Source organism: Phalangium opilio, unplaced genomic scaffold (assembly GCF_054372755.1).
Source record: "Phalangium opilio isolate 3A_F unplaced genomic scaffold, DU_Popi_V2 ptg000113l_1, whole genome shotgun sequence".
NCBI classification, from domain to species: domain Eukaryota; kingdom Metazoa; phylum Arthropoda; class Arachnida; order Opiliones; family Phalangiidae; genus Phalangium; species Phalangium opilio.
In genome coordinates this window covers 5,046,825-5,071,995 of record NW_028324209.1, presented here as the reverse complement: position 1 = coordinate 5,071,995, position 25,171 = coordinate 5,046,825, and the positions used below count along the sequence as shown (strand labels likewise).

General features: G+C 37.4%; 3 protein-coding genes across 7 annotated transcripts in view; 1 reads left to right on the top strand and 2 right to left on the bottom strand.

Moving 5' to 3' along the window:
* The window catches only part of LOC149623486 (protein slit-like), a 327,465-nt gene that overhangs the window by 97,034 nt on the left and 205,260 nt on the right, over nt 1–25,171 (bottom strand). For all 5 annotated transcript variants that reach the window (XM_089852459.1, XM_089852458.1, XM_089852457.1 and 2 more), the window contains one exon: nt 23,271–23,342. In XM_089852459.1, coding sequence (XP_089708585.1) covers nt 23,271–23,342 — 72 coding nt within the window. The remainder of the gene's footprint in view (nt 1–23,270; nt 23,343–25,171) is intronic.
* LOC149623498 (uncharacterized) lies at nt 13,728–15,958 on the top strand. Its single transcript, XM_089852424.1, has 2 exons — nt 13,728–14,399; nt 14,545–15,958. Exons 1-2 carry the CDS (start codon nt 13,925–13,927, stop codon nt 15,729–15,731), a joined length of 1,662 nt encoding a protein of 553 aa, XP_089708550.1. The 5' UTR covers nt 13,728–13,924; the 3' UTR covers nt 15,732–15,958.
* LOC149623497 (uncharacterized) lies at nt 15,715–17,748 on the bottom strand. Its single transcript, XM_089852425.1, has 2 exons — nt 17,488–17,748; nt 15,715–17,395 (listed from the first exon to the last, which is right to left on the bottom strand). The coding sequence occupies exons 1-2, from the start codon at nt 17,508–17,510 to the stop codon at nt 15,859–15,861; spliced, it is 1,560 nt and encodes a 519-aa protein (XP_089708551.1). The 5' UTR covers nt 17,511–17,748; the 3' UTR covers nt 15,715–15,858.

Sequence of the window (25,171 nt, the reverse complement as noted above, 5' to 3'; positions counted from 1 at the left end):
TAAGGTTTTAAAGCTTATTCATATCGGTAGCGTGGACCAAAACTAAGAGCTTGCACCCACGCCTGCACCATCAAATGGGATTCAGCGGAGGATCAGAGGGATGTACTAGTCTATTTTAAGTTACAACGGATCTCCCGCACAATCTTTAAGGGTATTAACGACCCAGGAGATTTTACAAAACGGTGCGCAGCGCTTGCCGCGATAGAAGGCTAAAAATGTCCCCCGTTTAAAACAATTACTCGAAAAATAGTATGGCGGTTTACGGCTTAAGGCTATACCCTCTGGATAAGTTGGATGTAAGAGATGAAAAAGGGGATACCACGATTCAGCAAGATTGTGGCGGAAATTGCCTTATATTCTATGGGAGGAAAATAGGTTTAAAAGAAGCAAATATACTGAGATTTCAGTGGACTTGGTTAGAAACAGCGAAAGAAGATATTGAGATTAGAGCAAACCCGATTTTAATGGAAAGAAAAGGAAGTAAAACCGGTTTAAATGTAAATAAATGAAAGTAAAACTAGTTTAAATGTGAATAAAAGAAAGTAAAACCGGTTTAAATGTAAATAACAGAAAAAGAAACCGGTTTAAATGTAAATAACAGAAAAAGAAACCGGTTTTAATGAAAAGAAATGAAAAGATATTAAAGGAAAACTAATTTTATAAACATAGAGGATGACCGATGAGAGGAGAACTGGCTTTAAGGAGGAAAAACGGCATTGGTATGAAAGGAAGAGAATATACAGATATTTCATGAAACCAAATGTTTTAACAAGGAAATATATATTAAGATGGGAAGAAATATTTTGAATGTGACAGAAGATAATGAAATGTTACAGAAAAAGTATTACCTTTCCTTAACAGACAATCAGACTACACACAAGAAAATAAACCTTCCCTCTGATCAGAGTTAGTCAATAAGCCGTTGCCATAACATAACCCACTAATAAAAACGGGCCAACCCGCAACCTACGCCCTACATACGATACGATAATCAACTTACAAGGTCCACGTAATGCACTAACACCTAACATCATAATCTGACGCTCAAAACAGTTTCACGTTGGTATAAAGCAAGAAGGAAGTTAAACCGAAGTAAGCTATTACTCTCCCCGTTCCAACACAAGACCAATTTCCAACCCATTACTTCATCAACAGTATATAGCCAATTGGACAGCTTCGAGTTAATTTATTACCTGCCGAAGACAATCAAATCATGGCAGACGCAACCTTAACTCCATGAAAGGTACGTTGAGCCAGAGCTATTAGCTAGTCTCCCAGACAAATACGTCCATAAAAACAAAAGCAATTCTCACCCCTCCCAACGAAAACCCATACATAGAACCTCTTAGCAAATAATAGCTAAGAAACGACGATCTAGTGGGGCAGGGTGGTGAGCGTGGAGAAGAGAAAGCGGGTGGCCGCTTGGGCCAAGGTGGGCGGAAACAGGAGCATAAGGGGGCGCAAGCATACCGTACCGAGTCGAGGAGAAAAGTCTATTGATGCGAAAGATTATTGGAGTATAGGGACAGTCTGAGATCGAATGAAGGGGAGAGAAGCTCCATTGCCGTTTTCAGCGTACATGCTTCAACTTTTCGTCCATGAGACAAATGCGAATAGGACGAAACACGGGGACAGTTTATCTTAACACTTCTGTTTCCCCCCTGTTATGTCTTGTTTCGTGGTTTCTCTCAATTAGCTCACACAGAGTGGACGGATGATATCTTCCGCGGGTTGGGGATAACATTCCCATCTATATTGATTTTGCACAAATCGCAGCCATATACAATCCCCCGTACCCATTTTCGCAAACGACATGCCTTTGATTATTACACTAAACTTCGTACACGCGAAACGCGCCATTATTCCAAAACATTGAAAACTAGAAGGGCAAAGTTAGATAGATACAAATCAAATATGACCCATTAACATACGGCCGTCTGCTAAAGTTTCACCATGTGCTTTTGTCATATGATAATCACGTCATTTATTCCTTAGTTGAAACAGTCATGTTGAAACTCCTATTCCACTAGCATCTTAACAGGTCGTACGAATGAAGCGTAATGAAAAATAACAGCTGAAATCAACTGATCAGTTCAATAAAGTTAATCAAATTGATCGATCCCTGGCTCAAGTTTGTCGATTAATTGAGGTTCTTCAAGTTTTAATTAGGTTTCAGCTGTAGCACACCGAAAGTAAAAAAAAAACGAACTAAATCCTTCACAGTCTAAACCTTTGAATTGATTGAAGAAATCTTAAAGGTTATCACGCATATCAGATGCATCAAAATTCACTTGTGGAAGATTCCACGCACGCTTTATTCATTTCTTAAGAGGGAATAAGTAACAAAAAAAGGGGGAGGCAATTGGTAGGTATTTCAGTTCTAGTCAAGTTTTTCATCTTCTCCCTACTGGAAACTCTTTCCCATTATTTTCGCATGACATTCCAGAGCCTGGCTCCAAACTGAGATCTATTCAAATTTCACACTGACTGCGTTTCTTTCCATTATTACTCAATTTTTTTTTATTTCCGGGAACATTTTTTTCTTTCTATCCTTTTCTTAGGAAGAAGGGGATACGTAGACAGAAGAATTGTAATTGGATAGATTTTTTTTGCTTTGCTTTTCTTTCGCAGTCTTCTTTTTGCCCTGAAGGGATAGTTCTTAACGGCCCAATGACTTCTTTTCCAGCGTTGATATGGTATACAGTATCAGAGCTAATCAAAAATGTTTCTTTGAGAACGGAGTTCGTTTCAGGATTTAAGCGATGACTTGGGAAATATTTTAGTCTATTTGAAGCAAAATATATTTAAGAGAAATGTGAATTCTAAATATTTTAAATTGAAATTGAAAGTGAAGTACGTTGAAAAATAAAGAGAACGTTATAAAAACTCTCCAAAATGGTAAGTGGAAATAATTCAATTGCAGTAGTATTAGTATGAATTCCAGGTACCAACAAACTGGTGAAATTATACCAGATAGTGGAGAAAGATCTTTATGAAACAAAACTGTGGGGTGTTCGAGGCAAATCTTGGGCGACATATCGAATAGCTCGAGAAAGGGGAAGCGTCCAGGGTCCAATAACGAAGCAAAAAGGGTTGTATGGCCCAAGAGAATTAGAGAGGAAGCTGTAGCGTCAAAAAGCATTAGGACCTTCGCCTTGTGAATAATGATTGGAGGCGCGTACGCGGCCGAAATCGTCCGAAAAAGCTCATAAAAACGGGCTATTACATAAACCATTAAGTATCATCAATAATTCCACACCCTCTTGCTTCGCTAGCAAGCCGAGAAAAAGAAACCGACAATACCACCACCATCTCCTTCCTCAACAAGGAAACAAGATGGAAATGGAGCTATTAGTTACACTTTTACAAAAGAGTACTAATTGGCTAGTCAGAGCTATAATTACCCTGAAGCCCTCATTAAGGTACAAATCATGACCTTGAACTCTTTCAAAGTCAAGATGAACAAATATTGATCCCTCTTAAAAGTTAAAACTTTTGTAGGAGACTCAAGGGTTTCAAAAGGACATCATCAACTTGACCTGGGAAAAGGTTGAGGAGCAATTAGGCCTACTATCTTTCCGTACTTGGTACAACGTAAACCCCAACTATGTCATTCGCCATAAACCCAAAATGCAAACGAAAAGTAAAGAAGATCAGGCGCGAGAAAACATTCAGCAACGCGTAAGAAATCGAATTACTCGCGCGTGCCGACACTCTAGGACTGTCTTTCAGGATCAACTCGAACAGAACAGAGAGAGAGAGAGTCTCGAGAAAGGAGTCTAGCGCATCCAGCATGGTTAAGTTCTCCCATATAGGATAGTTTTTTATTCCCGCCAAATAAAAAGGCGCGAAAAACGCGAGCTAGCGCGCGCTATTTCTCTCGTGCTATTTGACGGATTCCATTCTCGTATAAAGTCACTCATAGTCAGTCCCTCGTTTAGTTGAGCCTTCGGGAATGCCAAAACTTTTCCCTTTCAAAAGTTTTCACGTGCATGGCCAGTATTAGGATAAACCTTTGACAAAGTGTGACGACATCGCACCCCAAAATTCAAGATATCTTAGATATCAGATATATATATCGATGCCTTTTCTTATCAAAGTTGATTAAGAATTGAAACTGAAAAATGGACACGTAAGATCTATTGGATTTAAATTTTTAGTCGTATTTCTGATATCTATGATGATATGAAAATAAGCCTCAAAAATCTCCTCTTCCAAATTAAGACGGTGTAAACTTACAAGATGGAAATCCAAGTAGACGAACTTACTGTGGGTTGGCAGCACTAATAAAGGCACCGTCACTTTAGTAAGTTCCTTCTCTTCAAGTAAACGAACATGGTTATTCGAGAGTTTAAAGAAGAAAAGCTAAGAGTAGGAGTAAAGGGAGGTGTGACGCGGGAATGCAAACAAACGGCGCGTGATTAAAATCTAAAACGTGGCTAATGATGATGATAAGGAGAGACAAGTAAGTTTTGAAGGAATCAAGAAAGGACCCGGGCTGTTTCTACTCTCACTCGCTAGCTCTTCCTAGGAAGCGACGAAACTCAGTCTAGGGCGCCGAGGGGGACACGAATAAAAGATTAATTCGATTTTGGAGATACAAGTAGGTATAGATGGTATAGAAGGGCTCGCATCGAGGCTCTTCCTTTTGTTTTAAAATTATTTTAACGAGTATGTCCCGGCCGGCTGGATAATGTTTGATTACGGCTTGGATGGCATGGCTTAATACAGTTTGGCAATCCAAGAATTTTCGAGGAAAGTTCGAACTTTTAAGTGCAAATGGGTGCTTTGATTGTATTAAAGATGTGTTTACTCTTCTTTAAACTAAAACGTGCGCTAATGCTTAAATTTTGAAAAATTATCATCAACGCTCCGAATGCTCCATTTCAATATAATTATTTGATGCTGTTAGATAAATTTTCGATCGATACACTAATTTCCGGATAAAAATTAATTTTTCAATTTTAGTAAAAAATGCTCATAAGAAATTCGAGCAACACTCAAAGCCTCTAAAGAAGGGTTAATGACAATGAATTCACTAAACAAATCACTAAGCCTAATTTACTATAATGCCGCTCCTAAACTAGTGATTCACAACTAATAGATAATCTTGTCAAACATTATCCTCGTTTGCCTGGTATAACTCACTGGTTTCCTGTTTCTTTATGCCATAATCCTACGTAACTGGTGATAATTTAAACCATTAAGGTGCCAAGTTTTAAGTCGTAAAGTCTAAATCATGTCTTCAGTTAATTCTTCGAAAGTGGCTGTAATGTTTCTTTTTTTTTTTTTTTTTGCAAAGTCAACAAAAACTGGTTCCGTTCCGTTGTTGTCAACAAGGCAATGTATCTTTAGTAAAAATCTCGACGGTGTAAATCCGCGACCTAGTCATGCCCTTAAAAATGCCAACAACACAAACCACGATACGATAGGATCTGGCGACCAAGTCCTAACTAAGTTCCATAGCTTCTCCTCAGACTAAGTTCTAAGGATGGCAAGAGTCCAAAAGATAAAGATAAAAGTCGAGCGCGAATGAATGAATTCTTAGAAATGTTTCATCACTCTCTAATTACTTCAGTGTAAAGAAACCGAATAGCACTTGTACGGCGACATACCTTCGCCTTAAAAAAGCGTTACAATATTAAAACCACCATAAGCATTTCGGTCTTCAGTTGAAAATAAACATCCATCCATTCATTCATTCTTAATTTCATCTTCTAGATTTCCTACAATTTCATTCATTCATTCATTAATGTCTCACAACAACTTTTGTAAGTTTCTCTAATAAATTAACCCGATCAATTAGACTCAATTCTATCTCGTATCTCTTTGGTTCCTCTAATCGATTTGCCTCAATTAAACTTGAAAATGTTTTCTCAATTTATCCGAAACCGTTCCTTCAACAACCATAACTTCTCTTGTCTCAGTGCAAGTTTCAAGCAATTTCATCTCAACGTCTCCGACAACAAAGAATATTATGTAGAACATAAAAAAACCACGCAACCATCCCTTTAAATCTTAAGAAAACTCATCTTCAAGCAATCTCCAACACCCTTCGAGTAAAAAACCTTCCCCCCTCTATAAGATTTTTAAAATAAGTTTATTTATAGTCGAACCTAATTTACTTTTATCACACTTCGAATCTGTTTTTAAAGAAAGGAAGAACATCGTTTTATACATGTATACGGGTGCCTCTTCATCCACGATGCCACCAAGCAACAAACCCCGACCGTCCCGAAAATATTTTTCAATTTAAACCTAAAATTAGAAGCGTCTCCTTTAAAAAAAGTCTCATGGAGTGCGCGCGTCTAAGACGTCTGGAACAAGTTAGTTAGACGACATTTTCAATTAACGATTTAAAGAAGTAATTTAGTGCCAACGACTCGGATATAAAAGGTTTTCCAAGCTTTAAGTGGGCGTAGGTGTGAAAGAGACAGTATCTGGAATACCCCGTCCTTGTAGTGTACGTTTCCGGTCATGAAGCATTTTGGCACCCTTCACTTCCGATTTACAAGAGGAAATGGGGGATAAAAAAGACCGAGGCTTAATATTAGGCCTAACGTACTACTCGACCCAGGATTTTGAAAGTTCGCGTGACCAAGGCTTAGGAATTAAAAAATGAAATAGTACTAAAGGTTGATAAGGTAGAGTATTATGGGGAGGGCGTTTTTGGCACCTGTGTCCTGACGTGAGATTGGAACATTAATCGAAAACTCTATATACGCTGATAAGGCTTAAGGGAATAGAGAGAAATTTCAATTGGATCGTAAATCCAACGCTCGTTTATTACACAATCCTTTCTCCCAGGGCCAAAAGACCTTTTTTTACGAGAATGGGGTTAAACGAAACTGAAAAAGTCAATGAATAGCGTCTTTATATTAAATTCTAAAGGTGTGTGACTACGTGGAATTGAGACAAAGTTGAATAAAAATTGCAATGATTGAATAACATTAGGGATGAGTGAATTTTTAATCTTTTTCTTTGCCTCTAAATTTAAATTACTTTCCATTTTATTAATATGGAAACACTATAACAAATATGCACCGTCAGTAAGGTCTTCCTCTTAAATTTTTGTACTTAAAAACATCACTTATCGCGAGCTTTAGAGCAACATAGTTCCATGAAAACAGAAAGTCAACAATAACAATGCTGGCTTTTCCCTGAGCACCGTTGTTCGGCAGCACAACAGTTTTACAGGGGCCTTTAAGTTGAATATAGTATGCAATAATTTTAGTCATTTTCGAGATCTTTCGTAGGTTTCATTTCTTTTATGACTAACTAGCTGTTACCCGCGGCGTCGCTCGCGTGTAATAAGAACTTCCATCAAAATGATATAAAGAATGGGTAGATTTTACTGATCACTGATATTTTTTTAGCACCCTATATGAGCGAGGGCACTCGGCGTTGCCCGTCAGCCCGTCGGAACATTTTTTATTATTTTTCACGCGGACATTATTCCATAAAGAAGGGTTTTACGTTTTTGGCCGCCATTTAAAAAGATGGCAACAAATCGAACCCGAAAGACCATTCAACTCGCCTATAGGTCAAAGGAAACCAGTGTACTAAATATTTTCGAAACGCGCGGACTCTGTTGCATAGAGAAGATTTTTTACATTTCTGGTCGCCATTTTTTAAGATGGCGGCGGATTGGAAAAATCTTTCTTAGTACGCGCCTACTACTTATGAGTAACGTTCCTGCAAATTTTCAGCCTTCTAGGGCAAGCGGTTTGGGCTGGGCGTTGATTATCAGTCAGTCTGTCAGTCAGTCAGTCAGTCAGTCAGTCAGGACTTTGATTTATATAGATATAGATTGTAAAGGCCGTTCCCGGTATACGCTAGATGGTTTCTGATAGTGTTTTATAAGCCTAATAACATAGTTTAATTAAATGAAGATCGTATGTTCCAGATTTAAGATATTTAGCTTTCGAGGCTAAGTTGTATATAGTATGCAATAACTTAAGTCATTTTCGAGATCTTTCTCAGGTTTCATTTTTTTTATGACTAATTTTGAAGGACGTCCCGGTATACGCTAGATGGTTTCTGACAGCGTTTTATAAGCCTAATAACATATTTAATTTAAATGAAGATCGTATGTGCCAGATTTAAGATATTCAACTTTCAAGCCTAAGTTTAATAATGCAATAATTTAAGTCATTTTCGAGATCTTTCTCAGGTTTCATTTCTTTTAAGACTAATTATTTAAGGACGTTCCCGGTATACGCTAGATGGTTTCTGATAGTGTTTTATAAGCCTAATAACATATTTAATTTAAATAAAGATCGTATGTCCCAGATTTAAGATATTCAACTTTCGAGGCTAAGTTGAATGTAGTATGCAATAATTTAAGTCATTTTCGATATCTTTCTCAGGTTCTATTTCTTTAATGAGTAATTTTAACGGTCGTTCCCGGTATACGCTAGATGGTTTCTGATAGTGTTTTATACGTCTAATAACATATTTAAATTTTATATGAATCTATAGACCTTTGCAATTAAGTATGGGATATACTTTTGCATATCAATTAAACAGCATCAATTCAAAACCCACGCTTCACAACTTCTCCTAGCATTGAAACGGGTCACTAAATCTCTAAACATTCCATAGAATAAAACTTCCCCATAGAAACCAAAGCAAAGGGCGCCAAAACATGGGCCTCTTCCCTAACCCCAGTTCCTCCCGTGCCACGCTTGCAAGTTTAAAATCCGAGCTGTCCAAACCAAATGGCGCGTCAAATGATTCAGCTATCCTGGAATTTCAGCATATCTCCTAAACACGAGAGTGACAAGTCAACCCTTCCTTACACCATACCCAACCCTTTGAAACCCCAGCGTCCCTCTTATCTCGCGTAATTCCAGAGCAACTTGGATTGTGTAGGAATGAGTCCCCGCAATTAAAACTTATCGTTATTGCCCAACCGGTAGTCTAGAAAGAGCGCTAGTTGAGCGTCACTCTCCGTGTCGAAAAGCTATGGTGCCCAAGCCCACGATAATGCCTGTGGAAACTCGACTGTATACCGTGGAAAAGCGCCAGCTAGCACCCAAGGGGTCTCTCAGGGTGCAATACCTCCGATATTAAAATACCGTTCGATGGTAAAAGGTTTTAAGAGACAGGGGGAGAGGGGTAAGTAACTTCACCCCCGTGTCGCGTAAGAGTTCCGTTTTTGGTGGCCATTTCATGCCAAAAGGAAAGAATTTGAAAATGGGGCGCCTGCATGGTGGGGTGTCACCCCGATCTTAAGTTCAAAAGGAGGGGTGTCAGGTGGAGTATAGACTTGGGAGACGCACAAAGGACGCGGGATGTATGGTTCTTGGGGTGATAAGAGGCGCACGGTGTGGTGTATCCGAAAAGCTAAGTTCACACGTTGAACTATATGAAAAAAGATGCTGACGAAATTGACAAATTTTCGAAAGGATGGTAGACGCGGAAGAACCGAGTGATGTACTTACTCCCCCAAAGACAATAGACAGAAAACCTTGTAGAAACCTGTTAAGGATTTTAGAGTGTTCAAGTGAGAAACTTTGTAGACTAGCAAGACTGTCACGTTGTTTATACTATGGGGAAACTAACATCTTACTTCGCGCAGGGATTTGCAATCTAAGCCCTTCTTGTTCAAAAGTAATTCAAATATACAATCCATGATTGAAAATAGCAGTTTTGACGCGTACACCAAACTTTGCTGATATATCCGAACATAACCTAAATAGTAGCTTATGAACCATTGAAGTAGAAGGGGGTCGTGCTGTTACGGAAGGGACGTTCTAGTTGGTGAAATACCCACCAGGGTTCGCGTTCTATATCGTTTATCTTCTACGCTCTAGCGATTCACTTTCGTCGCCTAAGTATTATGTTCAGTTTGATACTCCATTTTACTCCCCTATCCGAACGTTATAGCATGGAATCACACACGATGTCGTCGCGCCCGCCTTGCTATAAACAGTGACACCCGACTTTTCAATGGCGTACCATGTCTCAAAATCCTCCACGGTTCCGCTTTTACCGAGTTTACTATACCCGCATGAGACTCATTCTCGAACTTCTGGGGGTCCGTCCGGGACTTTAGAAAAAAAAACCCAGGGTATCGAAGGGAAAGAAACTGGGGTTCTCAACTTTATCATATCCACGCGTGTAGTGTAAAAAATGTGGAAAGAATTTTATGATTTTCTCATAGGCGATACATGGTTGTTTTTTTTTTTAAGTTCTGGTACGTTACTGTCTTTTCTTTAACGACCGGAAGTTATATTTGCTTCGTTGGTTTGTTATAATACGTCGTTTCCGTTACGTTAAGTACAGAGTTGACTGTGTGGAGACTATATTTAAAAAGCCTTACGGCCAAGGTAAGTTTATTTGCGATGATGGCAGGTCGGAGAGAAGATAAACGTGGCATGACCATCTTCTCTCATTCTTTATTTTTGAACGAATTTTTTTGTTTGTCTATACCTCTAAATAATAATGGGCATTTCATCAGAATATAATTTTCGTGATTGAAATAGTAAATCTAAAAACAACACTTTAAAATTTTCAATCATTATTTCCAGAATACTGTCCGTATCACGATACAATTATGTAAATCGCGTCTCCATTTTCAAAACTCAATTAGACAAAACTTCTACACTTTGAAAACTATTCATTCAGACAGTCAAATAAAAACGAAACTAAAAAGAAAATTCTGGCATAAAAGGAACCCGTATTCATCCAAACACCATTAGTAACGCACCCAATTCGCCAATTCTAGATACATTACAGCCCCCTTCGAAGGTTTCCTACATCTTCCCAAGTTCCCATTGGTAACAATCATAAGACAATTAGGCCTACGCGACAAGAATAAAGTATCGGAAAACTTCTCCGTTTCTGTTGTAATTCGAGGCTCTGGTGTTCATCCCACTCCATTGATAAAGTGACAATACTCCGTAACAGTAAACCATATAGGCTATAGCCAGCTCAATCAAAATTCAACGTAGCAATCCTAACATTCCTAGCTGTTAGCATATTGCGCGACGAGGAGAAAACTCCCTATGGACTGAATTCAATCGAATATACACGTTACTCTTCTTCTTAATGTGAGAATAGCGGGCAAAATTTTCAAATTTGGTATGTATGTATTTCACAAGTACCAGAAGGCAATAAACTCAAAGCTAACAAAAAATTGTCTAATCTCTAAATTTGGTAAAGGGAAATTTTTGGACTATAATTATTGTTGAAGTTTCATTAACATAATATTTTATAGATAACAAGGTCAATTTAGCTTTTAATTTAAATGGATTTTTTCGCTTTTAAAATAAGGCAACAGTATGCATTAGGAAAGTAATTTTTTTTCCCCACAGACTATCTTTGACCCCTCCCTTAAGTAGTAGTTGAAAAATGGAGGAAAGACACAATAGCTTCCGGATAGCCTACTTTTTCTGTACGACAGAAAAATCAATCGGAGAACAATTAACACTGGAGTCGCACAGGACGAATGTCCCTTGACTGAACTAAAGAACGCGATTAAACCCTTCTCAACCCTATGCTCCGCGTGTTAGGTGACAAATAATAAAAGGTATAGAAAGTAACGAGCAAGTCGAAATGTCGGCTAACCGTCCGTCCAGCCGGCGGTGGTCTCGCTTTCTCCCAATTATTCTTTTATGACTAATTTTTCAGCCGATTAATTATTCCCACGATTTCCTCGAGTCGACTCGGTTCCAATTTTAATTAAAGTCCGTCTGTTGCCTCGCTCCCAAGAGGCCCTTGGCGACTGGTCATTGGACTTTTAAAACTTAATTTCGAAACCTCTTTGGTGACGCATTCGACAACAGCGTCGCTTGTCTCGTCGTACAAGAAAGTATTTTTAGAATATATTTACCAGACTCTTAAGAATTTTACAATTTTTGAATAATTATCATCAACTATCCATAATTATCACTAATCACGCGCAATTGTGGCGCATTTACTGAGCTATTGCCATCGAAAAGTTTTCATATTCGGCAACTATAGTATAATAGGGAGTCGGGACCATGCAGAGTCGTGGGTTTCCCGTAATTAGTTGACAAGAGTTCGGGTTCTTTTGTTTTTACTTGGGATATACACGTGTAACCTTTTCATTCCCCCTTTTTTTAACACAAGAGTAACCACGCCTCGGTGATTTTTACGGAAACTAGAAAACTAGCTTCCAAGTGATTAATTGTTATAATCTCTCAGGCTACTATTTTTCTTTGCCTTTTCGAGAGTTACGTCAAGCGAACGTGATTCTAGAAGGTAGAAAGGAGAACGAAATAACCTACACTATAGAGTATTATTATTTTTTTACACTCCCTTATTTAGGGTTAAACGGGGACGAAGTGTTTAAAAGGAAACACTGAAACTAAATGCGTTCTCTACAATGGAAATAAGGCGGTATGTTAGGACGCGAGTACGCGCAGCTGATTTTATGTGAACATGAAAATGTGTGTACATTTATTAGCGTTGCATTTACACTTGGTTTTAACAAGAAGCGATAACTAGTTTACTAGGGAGAAGGTATAAGATGCCTAAGTATTCGCGTGCCATAGTCCCAGTCCTCCTTTCAAAATACAAGGGGGGACTCTCTCTCTCTCCTCAGTCGTCAGTAATTTTCGTCATTCGCGTCGCGCTGACGTGAGTTTTCAAGGACCAATGAGATTCTGGTTGTAATTTAGAGGCGGGGATTAACTCCGGACCTACGTTTGGACTGGAGATAAAGCTAGAAATGTGGCGAATTTATCCCTTCCTCCTAGTAAACTAGATAACACTTCTTGGTTATAAATTGTAGCATATTATTATTATTATTTAAACTGCTCTAACTCCCCAGAAAATAAATAAATTGATGTAATCTCAAATAAAAAAATTACTTTAAATATATTTAATAAACAATATTTAAATGTATTAAATGAAAAATATTTAATAAAAATAGTCTAATTTATATCGGGGGATATTGAAAGTTGCTATCGCATCTAAGGGTGGCAATCTACTACTAGTTCTGTCTCCCTAGTTTTAGAGTCGGACCATCATCTTTGCGGATGAGGATGGGAGATGGAAGAGACGTGGAAATAAAAAATAAAAAAAAAGTGTAAAGATAGAATTACAGCACCGAGATATTCAATCATAACAGTTTACATTGAGGGGAGAAATTTTAACTTTTGGGATCCATATTTTGTTTTTCCCTTAAGATAGACTTATAGGCCTAGAGAGATCGGAGTCTGAGCGAACTTGAGGGATCACTCATTGTGGATGCGGGGTCTTAACTTCTCTTTGAAACGCGCGTGCAAATCTTTCGCGTCATCTATCAATTTGTTATTCCTCTTAAAAAAAAAAAGAAAGGCGACGCCTAAATTTTTCACAAAGTTCTTTAATATCAAAAAAAGGCCCATTCGGAGCTTTTCAAAAGGACCAAGTGTGGCCTCCTCGCAATTTTATCGTTTCTTTATTTTATTTTATTTTTAAGAAATAGAGAAATATAAAAAAATATATCAGAGATGGGAAAACATTTCGGCTGATTTATTGCACTTGGAAAAATTATACCTGCCATATATACTTTAATATTAAATTTTTCTATGGCGTAGAAAATATCAGACCAACATTGGTTTGGTCTGAAATTCGCGTTATTGCCGACGGAAGAAATCGGTATATTAAACTACAGACTCATGTAACTAGATGTAAAATTACAAATAAGCGAGTCCTTTTAATTTATTGTTAATTTTTAATTGCCTTTATGTACTCATTTGTTGATAATAGACCCTTAAAGAAAATAAACAAGCTGGACACCTTATATCGCCGAGTCGGGATTTTTTCGAATAGAGTACCAACGCCATCTAGTGGCGAAAGGTTTCGTTGAATAAATTTATTCGTCTGCTCTTTCAATTTCAAAAAAGTTCAAGGCTTAGTGAACTGTTAGTGTATTAGAACTTAAGTGGTTACAAACAAATTATTAACAATGACTAGTCACCGTGGTACAGCATGTTGTGTACACAACTGCAAGAGTTATTCACGTGTTCACCGTGACCTAGTTGATAAAAAGATAAGTTTTTCTGTTTTTCCTAATGATGTTGCCCTTAAGGAAGAATGGATCGCCAGAATTCAGCTTAGTTTTGATATGGATGGTGATAATCAACCTAGATCGTCGAAAAAACTAAGATGGCAACCAAAAAAATATAGTGCTGTTTGTGGCCTTCATTTTAATCACGATGGAAAACGGAAGTATGAAGACAAAGTTCCAATATATATCGGCAATTATGTACTGCCAAAAAACATTTTCATCTCGGACATAGTTGTGTTGGATAGCGATCCGAAAGGAATTCTTATGGAGATAGGAGCGGAAGTAGAGCTGGGTTCGAAAGTGTCCATGCAAGAAACAAGCCCTGTCAAAACCATTGTAAAGAATAAAAATAATCTGCAAATGTTTCATTTAGGTATTCCTCTAGCCATGAGCAAAGATGCCACTGTTAGAGCTTGAGAAGTATAGCTTTCCTCAGCTGCGACATTGATATCTTCCGCTTATTAAGGCAAGAATAGTAAAATACATAAGTGGTTATTACATTTGTAATTTCATTACAGAACACCCATATTCTTCTGGTATTAATATCCAAGTTAATGAACTTCGAAAACAGTTGGATTTGATTAGGATCAACGAGAAAAAGTTGCAGCAGGATTTGATGGAATCAGAAAAATCCATTGTTTGTTTAAGAACAGAGAACGCCCAGTTGAAAATACAACTTCAGCGATTACAAGAGGATGTTAAGAAAAAAGAGTCCGAAAGTCAAAATAATAAATTTCGTTTGGAAAATGTCTCGAAAAGCGATAAGATGTTAAGATTTTATACCGGATTTTCTTGCCTTGAAGATCTGAATATTCTATACCGACAAATTGAACCAGCGTTACCTAATGTTTCACTCTATAGTAAAGGAGGTGGCTATATAAGGTCAACGGAAAGGAATGAATCTTCTCGAGGAAGGCCTATGGTTATAGAATTTAAGGACCAGTTATTTTTAACATTATGTAAACTGAGAGTTGGGCTTCTAAACCAAGACTTGGCTTACCGCTTTCAAATATCTCTGACTAGTGTTAGTAATTACATAACTACATGGTTAGATTTATTATACAGAAAGCTAACCATCATCCCTATCTGGCCATCAAGACAAGTTATAAACGAGTACATGCCAAATGAATTTAAGGAAAAATTTCCAACAACCAGGGTTATCATTGATTGCACTGAGTTTTTTATTGAAAGGCCCTCTGACTATGGTACTCAGTGCGATACCTACTCAAATTACAAGCGGCATACGACAGCAAAAGCTCTTATAGGAGCTACGCCAAATGGTTTTATATCATTTATCTCCCCCTTAGCTCCAGGTAGAGAAAGTGATGTGGAAATAACTGCCAAAAGTGGTCTTCTGGAAAAATTGGAAAAAGGTGACATGGTTCTTGCGGACCGAGGATTTTTAATACATGATCTATTAGCTGCCAAAGGAGTAGATCTAAACATTCCCCCATTCTTAGGTGGTAGGAAACAATTATCATTATCAGATGAAGTTAGAACTCGAGAAATTGCGAATGTAAGAATTCACATAGAAAGAGTTATCAAAGAGATTAAAAGTTTCCGTATTCTTAAATTTACGTTTCCCAATTCAATGCATGCAAGTTTAGAAAAAATTTGGTACATTTGTTGCTACCTGCAAAATTTTATAAATGAACCACTTTTAGACAGAAAAGAATGCCCAATTCAAGTGGATATGGAATTTTAAAAGTTTTTATTGAGCAACGAAGGAATTTGTACTTTGTGTTTTTATCACAACTAGCTTTGTTAAATGTAAATAGGAACAGTTTCTTTAAAGCTTTGTACCTTTATCACAAATGTTAATCACAATTTAGCTAAACATTAATTAAAAAATGATCAAAGTAAAAGGATTCAAGTTTTGGCAACATTGATTCAAAAAATAATTCTTGGTTAAACTGGATTCTTTCACAAAAACAGTCCACTCCTGTGTCGACAAAGAAATCGCACCATGACAAACCAGTTATGCCTAACTGGCCTTGCACTTGATAAAAATAATTATGAGTGCGGTTCAAAATGACTTTTCCTGTTACGTCTCTTTTCAAACATATTTTGGTTTTCAGATTGTTTCCAGCAATAGCTTCGTCAATACTGAGTCCGAGTTCTTTAGCCTTTGCTAGGGTCTTAATTTCTATGAGGCCAAACTCTTTAATATCTTCATCATAAATGAGCCCATCTGGAGACGTACCTAACGCAGGCATACCTGGATTAATAATTAACCCAACTTTGAAGGTTTTAACCTTGTTGTTTTTCATTGCACAATATTTTTGAAGAGCAGTTGCTTCATTGTCTAAGCCTTCTCTTACATACTTTAATTTGCTTATATCTACACCGCCACGAACTGTCGCAACAAATTGTGGGGTCACTTTCGCTTTTCTTTTAATGATTGACCCAAAATGTGATGTAGTCACCCTAGATTTCTTTTCAGTTTTCCATAATTGGCATGAAGACTGCTCTCTTGTGTATTCTTCTATTTTCCTTGATTCTTCTACAGTCACTTTAACTGATTCTGGAAAATCCAATTCTGAACTTCTATGTATAAGCTGCGTAGGTAGTTTTAGCCTCTCTATTTCGCTGTTCAAAGACTCGTCAATACAAATATCATTTTGGTTAACAATATGACCATAGGTGATTGGAATGAATTCTGATGGCATATGATTTTCCTGTCTTAAGATCACCTGCCACATTCTCCTTTTGTTTTGAGATTTAAAATCCACTTCCAACTTCTCTAGTTGAGACTTGTTTTCTTCGAAAGAAGGGTTAACAGGCAAAGAAACGTAATTTGACACACACAGCTTCCTTGAGCTTCTTTTACTAACTTCTTTCCCAGGAGTATGCTTTGTAAAATTTAAAATACTGAAGTTCGTTGTGGACAAATTATTCTTCACGTTCAGCTTCCCCCATTTTTGGGCAATGTCAGTTCGTGAAACATCATTCGGAATGAATGTCAAACCTTGCATGATACAGTCCCAGAGAAACCACAATGTTGCAGCCACATGAGAACAAACCCCTCCTTGACCTGATTTACATTCACAAGCCCCTTTCTTTATATTGCCACTAACAGAATCCATTACAATATGAACAGAATAAATGGATTTAGCAGTATATGAAGCGTGGACTTTAGATTTGACATGAGAGATTGATCTACTCTTCTCGTGAGATATTAAAACGTTGGTTACTTTTTGCGCTTTGAACATTCGATAGCCTTTTAGTTTATGCTTCCCGCTCTTTCTTGAAAAATGGTGCCTATGAATAGTTTGATCATTGAAAGTATTAGGGATATTCTTGAGAAGTTTCGTCCAGTTTCCTTTTGGAATGGCGTAAACTTCATTTGAAAGGTTTGCCAAAGCAGGTCTGAAATTATAAAAACTTTACTAAGCCTTTGCCAAAATCTAAAACTGTGTAATTTCAAAATTTTCAATGACAAGCTTAGGAAATCTCCTTACCTTTCTACGATTTCAGACTCCATTTCAAAAACAACAAGGTAATTAAGTTGTGAGCTTGTGGTAAAGCTCTAAACCAGTTCCTAAATTATTTTAACTCGAAACTTCAGATCCCGACTTCCGCCATTAAATACTCCTAGCCACTACTGCGCAAAATCGGCCCATAGCCGTCTAAACCAATCAGATTAATATACTGATTACCCAGAATGCTCTGTCAATCCTCAAAAGACGGTTAGGAAATTTGAACGATTTTCTTTTAGGGTGTATTGGTAACTGTACTGGTGAAATCAAAGGAGTCTTCCTTATTTTTAATTTTAAACCATAGTTTCATAGGTCTGCAATTCAGTATACCAATTTTTCCGTCGGCAGTATTGCGATTTTCAGATAAAATAGTTTAGTACCTAAACTCGGAGAAATTTGATTATCGTAACAAACATCTTTATTATGGATACCAAGGTATTAGTCAAAACAAAAAAAGCTAAAGTGCGAACGAACTTCTCTAAAACGAGGTTCCGAGTTCAAAAGGTCAACCTCTGAATCTGAAGATTATTTTTGAGGCCATCGAAAAGGGGCGACAAATCAGAAAACTTTTTTATTTTTGGTAAAAATCAACGGAACGGGTCACTTTGCGGGTGACATAATCTCGAAATTGGCGAGAGTCTAGGAAAAAGATCTTGTGTCCCTTAAAACCAAGAGCAACAATTTGTCTTACGGGGGGATTGCGACGCAAAGCCACCAGATGTAGCTAAACCTTAAGACTAGGAAGTAAGCGCCCCGCTGCGGCTAATCCTAAAACTATATATCTTTCTCGCGTAACGTTGATCTAAGCTTTCCTATATACTTTTCGACCTGACCTCGGTCGGCAGGCAGGCCACGACTTAAAACGGATATGTTAGGCCTTGCCAGAAGTTGATTAAATGAAGTACTAATAAAATTGAGAGCTGTACCTTGTAAGACCCTGTTATTTCTCTCAGAGTGAGTAGTGACGTTCAGGAGTCTCTCTTCAAAGAGAGAGTAAAGAGGTGTAGAAAGTTCAAGGCTATATTCCAAGACTTGCAATCGCAGCTTGGGTTACAACAAACTTGTCCAAGGAAATGGCGAGAATTTTAGACTGAGGAGTAAAGAAAGTCTTCAGGTTCGACTCTCCACAATTCCCTCTGATCTACGCCTCTTCCAGGGAATTCATAACCAGGGAGAAATTGAAAAGGAATCTTACAATGCATCGCCTTTTCAAGTCCTCCCTGTCATAACTGACTCATGAAAGACGCTTCATGGTATCGACTTCTGCACTTTATTAAAGGCCCCCCGAAATAGTTTCTTCATAGTATAGACCCAGTCTAGGAATAGTGGGTATTAAATAGAGATTTGGTGCATGCGCGTGTCCTCTTTGCCCTCAACCTAACCCAGAACTTATTAAAAAAGATACAGCAATGTTACCAAGAGAGAGGAAAAATATATCATTCGTCAAAATTATTGGAGGGGTGTGAGGATTGTAACCCACCTAGAAACAGTGCGCCCCTCTATATGACAAGGCTTAACGGAAAAAATAGTGCAAAGAAGATATATATATATATATATATAAATATTGCGTGGAAAGCTATGTAAATACAGCCTAGAAATTTCAGGAATTTTACACAGAAGTCTAACAATAGAAAGCACAGCTCTAATAATCCAAGTTGACCCCATCTTGCGAGCAAATTAAAATTATTAGAATGATTGGTTATGAAGTTCACCTCAAAAGAAGTTTATAAATCAAACTCTTTAATCTCATATTTACCAAAACCAAAAATAATTCGACGAAGATTTTCATCAATTTCTACCAATTAAAAAATTCTTCCCTCGCATTTAATTACGTTTTTGAAATCCCCCCCAAATTTAGTAGCCAAATGACAGGGATGACAACACCTTGAGGCAAAGGATAATATAAGTATTTAAAAGCAAGAAAAACGGAGCCTTTTCTTTACGATTCGAATAGACTTAACCTCTGACCTTCAAAGGTTGAAAGAGAGAGATAGAGGTGTATGAATGTAGGTACCCCAATCTCTCCAACACGCGCTCTAAGATATTTATGGGGGTTTAAAAATTGACAGAAAGCCATAAGTTTTCTCTTAGAAAGAATCCTTAAAATTTTAAAACAAAAAATAAAAAAATAATAAAATAAAAAATTCTTTGGGAATTCTCCCAATTAAGTCGGTCTTGAAATTCTTTTCCATTCGTTTCTTTTTCTTCTTTTTTTCCAAGGTATAAATTTAATTCACCCTAAATTATTAATAACCGGCGTCTAGCTTTTTTTTTTTTCATTCTAAAGCCTTATCATCTGCGCCGCTAATTAATCAGTGAGAAGATAGAAAAATTAAATAGAGAAAAAAAAGAGAGATAAAAAAACTGCGAGACGCGAAACGAATTTAGATGATAAAGTGATGGTGACACGTTTGTGGGTTCATTAATTAAGAGTAATTTATAATTTAGGCTTTGAATAATTAATATTTAAATAACAGGAACTAGGCCTAGATAAAACTTCAAATATGTTCAATTTCTTTCAAGGGTTAAAAATAATTTATGCTGATATGTGCATGGAACTTTAAAAAAAATAATTTAAAGATATGAGACGTAAATTTGGGAAGAAAGGGTTAGGGATCTATTTATAGTTTACTAAAGGGTATCATCACTTTACGATGAGATATTTTCTTCTTGTTGTGTTAAAAATACATCTTCATTGAGTAAGAGAAGAGCATCATCGTATAAGATTTCTTTAAAACCACACGAGACTCGATCTGAACTAGATTACAAATACCGGATGCCAATTGACTGACCACAATTGGCGTCGGCGCCAGAAGGCAATTCAATCAGCATTCCAGAAACAAGGTTAACAACGAGTTTAATTAAGACATATGTGCGATATTGCCAACTGGTATATGACTTAGTCGTCAAACCGGATACTACGCGGTTTCGAAGCAACCAAATTTACTACATAACGCTATAAAGGGTGTTGCTGATAAGTCTGCCATTAATTAAAAAGAGTGTTCTTTGTGTCAAACTAGGTACAAAATGTCACGGATGTGGAGTTCACAAACATTGATTGGTCCCTAAAACAAGCTAGGAAATAGCCACACACGTGGAGCAATTAGCTTTACTTAAGTATTATTTATGCAAGACAGACAGAGGTTAAATAAGGTTCTTAGATTGAAGGCTGATATGTCTACTCCACATGTTGTATGTCTATTTCCTTGTTTTAGGGACCAATATTTGGGTGCTCATATCTACGTAACAAAACGCTGTACACCCCATGTTCTCATGACACTTTCACACAGTTTTACCCTAAGAACACAATGTTATTAGAAACATCCTGAATCAAGGATATGAACTTGTAACAAATGCCAATTTTATCACAAATAAATGTAAAAAAAACAGTAAATAACGGCTTCAAGTTCATCTACTTCTATCAGTATCAAAAAAATTATACTTCGTACATGTACGAAGAGAAAATTAAGAATGAGCAGCTAGCGAAAGGGGCACACGAAAAGGCGAAAATCAAATAAGATTATTATAACGGGGGGTGCAACCGGTATAACGAAACCGCGTTTGTAATAAGTCAGACTCAGTGGTGGTGTGGTGGTGATACATAGCAATGAATTTTGCTAAATGTACTTAATAAGTCAATTATGGGAATTATCAAGGGAGTCACGGTAAATTTTGCGCCATTTGCTTCCCTGCACCATCTCCGGTCGAGCTGTGCAGCATGCACGGTGGAGGACGTTTAGTATACGAAATTTACCTTTATATGTAATAAACTGTAACATTGCGAGAAAAGCGCCGATATATATACATAGGGAAAGAGAAGGTTCTCTTAATGGAGGTATAGCGTGATCAGTCCCTTTTACTCGATAGCAAAGTGACTAATTAAACAAGGAGTCGCTCACAAAGATAATACACACACCTCGTGTTATCACGTTAACATACTTGTTTCTAAAAGAAAACAGTTTTGGGATAATGAATGAAGATCGCCTTGCATAATGGGTATAGATATTTTCGCACCTGTAGTGTATGTACAACGTTTCACCTGTATTGTTTTTGCTACGTGTTTTAATAACAAAACCACGTGTTGTTATCGGGTAAATTTAGATTCAAATTGTACAAATATAATTAGGTTTCAGTTAAATATCAATTTTTTTCGCGGTTGCCTTAAATGCTTCAGATTCAAATGACCTGACATCCCTGCATATTGCCTGTGATTTTCTCTGACCTTTTTCACGGCAAAAGTTGACAAATTTTAAGAATATTATGTTATAAACAAACTTTTCAAACTTATGTTTTAAAACGTAAACTTGGGGTTTTTCTAAACTCAAGAATCAAACTCCCTGAATTTTCCAGGTTTTACCTATTTAGTGGGGCCACCATATTTTAGTCTAAAAATCTTGACATCCATCAAGGCAATATACGGTAAGCCCTTATGAAAATTAAAAACTTCCGAACGAGGAATTAAGCGGCCGAAGGTTAAAAAGGAAAGAAAGCATAAGTTAAGAGCGGAGAGAGTGGGTGCAAAGAGAATTATAGAAATGGTTTTTTTCTCTCTCTCTTATTTTTGATGATCATTACATAAAAAACCGTTATACGTGATGCCACACATACGAAGAAAACCACCGTGGTAATTTGGCCAGAGCCGCCAACGGAAAAACGAACCCGGCATCGTATTAAAGATTCGAAAGAGGTGATAAGAAACGCGAGGCTTTCTTCGTATTACATCTTAGAGAAATAGCACGAACTTATTCAGGTATTTCCCGAGTATTTAGCTAAAATACACTGGGTATGTCGCACACTTCCGCTTTCACTATCGTTTCATTCTCCCTTTAGAATACAGGCACTTTCCATCTGTTTTTGAGTTTCCCTTTAAAATTTAAGACGGTTTTCTACACCTTACAATGCTGGATTCTAGTATAAGTTCTATATAAACGACGAAAGAAGTTTGCTTTTTAGGCATAAGCCTCTCTTCGGTTGTGAAAAACGCTCAGTATCGAGACATACAAGGGGTTGAACCATAGCCGGCTCTGCGCACTCTCTGAATTCACAGCGCCTAGAGCGCAGGCGCAGAAAAGCGAGATATAAGGCAATGTTTTACCCCCGTGTCTTTTCCTTATAGAGTAATATCTTTCATATATATGGCAACGTCATAACCCTCTATCTCTTACCTTAGTGATATCCCCCCTTCCGAAGGCAAATAGTATTCTCTAATACAAAGTTGCCTCCAACGAAGGGGATACACAGTTCACTCCCCCTCTCTACCGATATTACTCTATTAGTTACATGGAAGAGGCTTATTCCAGTCACGTGACAAACTCCCGGAAATAGTAACGTTACCACTTCGAAATATATTTCTTGACGCGCCCCTTCATAACGCATTGCAGAAGTAATATTTGAAATTCAATTCCGAATAATATATTATTGTTCAATATTAATTGGTGAATGGAATAAATGCTCAGAAATACACTTTTTCATGGGGCCAAGTCTTAAAAGAGGTCTGCCTGAAGATATAAGTATTTTTTTCTTTTTTCTTAACCAAATTCCAGTTAGAAAAGTCACGTTCAACAGGTGGTAGCGTTATTTAATGCCATTTCTAGCGGTATGCGCGGTAAAAAAAAAGAAGCGGACACAACCATCTAGGTTTTTGCGGGAAACTAGCTAGGAATATAACGATTTCCATTCCAAAAGTGATTTTAAGAGATAGGGGGTGGGAAGAGATGGACCCGTGGAAGGTAGACGAAGAAAATAAAAAGTAAATAGGTACTTACAGTCTTTCCATGGTTATCAGGTCCTGGAACGCTCCCCTCTCGATGGTGTGGATTTGGTTATCCATTAGTTGTCTGTGAAATTGAAAACACAGTCGTTAGAATGACGAAAGATAACGGATATAAAGTTAAAACACTAGACGCGCAATTTGAGAAGCGGAAAAACGCTTTCTCTTTTTTAGATGGGCCACTTTTATAATGGCCCATTTGTCCTAGTTTTGAATCAAAGGTTGGAAAGTTGCTTCATTTTCTACATTTTACACAAAGGTGGTTAAGTTATTGTACACGGAGGTCGGGACCGAGAGACAGAACACGATGTACTAGTTCGACAAACGACCGAAAGATGGTGGTGGTAGTAGTGGTGCTTTGAGGAGAAGCCTAACTTGTAATGGCCCTTACGGAAACCTAATCGCTTGTATCTTCTTTAATATTGTAGATAGAAACATGGTTCCAATTGATATATTCATTATTTTAAACGCTTTTTCGATTAAAAAAGAAAACAATCCTAGCCCTGGGTATTCCTTTAACCAAACAGGAGAAAACCTCTCGATTGTATTAGGTATTGCCCACAGAAATATTATATTCTAATTCTTAACATTCAAATAACCCTTTTGGCCCACGAAACTAAATCACAAATCATTCGTTTCTGATCAAACAAAGTTACTAAAAAAAAATTCGCAATCTAGGAAAAAAATCAACACGATCAAATACGGCTTAGTACGTGCACGAAAAAAACCCCCTTCGTGAACAAAAAAAAACATTAAGGGTTGATGGAGTTCAACGAAGTTTTCAATGAAGCATACAAGAGAATAATCGAAGAGAGAGAGAGAGAGAGAGAGATAGAGGGGTATACAGGGTACCCTAGTGGAAATTAGTGGCAGATGCCTATCTGGATTTCCATTCCTCCTCCCCATACCCCCTTATATCATCAAATCCCCTGGAGAGAAGATGAGTCTTATATAGAGAGGCCACAAATTGGGGAACTTCTCCATCAAAAGCTCGGAATTTAGTTTTTCCTCTCTCTCTCCCTCTCTCTCTCTTGGTCCTTCTTTGCCAGAAAAGTTCATTACTAAGAAGTGAAGGTGTATGAGCGTAAGGAATTTACGACATCAATGTTCAGGAAGATTCTGCAGGATTAAATTTTATTTCTATCCAAATTTCAGAATTTTGCTCCTGAATGATTGATACATTTTGACAAACTAAGTGTGAAAGAACATGCTGGGGGTCTACATTAACATTTAGTTACGGTATAGGGCTCCCATCAAACCTAAAACGACACAATATAGTCACACATGCGCAGTGTAAGACACATCAAACTCAATAGTCTTCAATGTAAGATCGTTACTGAACCATGAATAGAAGTGAAGTATTACTCCACCATATAACTAAATGTTGTAGATACCATGTTCTTTGACAATTTCCACTTCATCTGACCTTATGAACTCACCCTTTAGACTTATCACAAAAACCCTTTATATTCTTAATCTATTTTTACACAATCCCAGTTTCATTCATCGGTATTTTGTCGCTTTCAAACCAAGCAATAAACCATTGCATGTCCCGCGAGTCCAGAAACAATGTACTTCAAATAAGGCGCTTCATCCATCCCCTGGACTTAGCCAGTCAATTTTTTTATTTAGTTTTGGATGGGTATATAGTTAATCGCTCTCGATTAATCATTACTTTGATAACCATCTATGTTTGTTTTAATATCATGCTTGGTTGGGAACATGTTTTTTCAAGTCCTTCGTGATTATTATATCTGACGGTCTTGTAAGATTATCTGTATATCTTTTGCCTACAGCGCTAATTACAGCTTTATTCTACGGTTGTAGTTATTTTCTCTTTTTCAGTGGGGAGTTTTGATTATGGGTGCGAGGCCGATGCGTAAAATTCATAGGAGG

Bases quoted from the DNA above. Each gene is read 5' to 3' on its own strand.
- LOC149623498 (XM_089852424.1), top strand. From the start codon at position 13,925: ATGACTAGTCACCGTGGTACAGCATGTTGTGTACACAACTGCAAGAGT. The intron at 14,400-14,544 runs GTATTCCTCTAG...ATTTCATTACAG, and splicing joins TCTGCAAATGTTTCATTTAG to AACACCCATATTCTTCTGGT.
- LOC149623497 (XM_089852425.1), bottom strand. From the start codon at position 17,510: ATGGAGTCTGAAATCGTAGAAAG. The intron at 17,396-17,487 runs GTAAGGAGATTT...TTATAATTTCAG, and splicing joins GAGTCTGAAATCGTAGAAAG to ACCTGCTTTGGCAAACCTTT.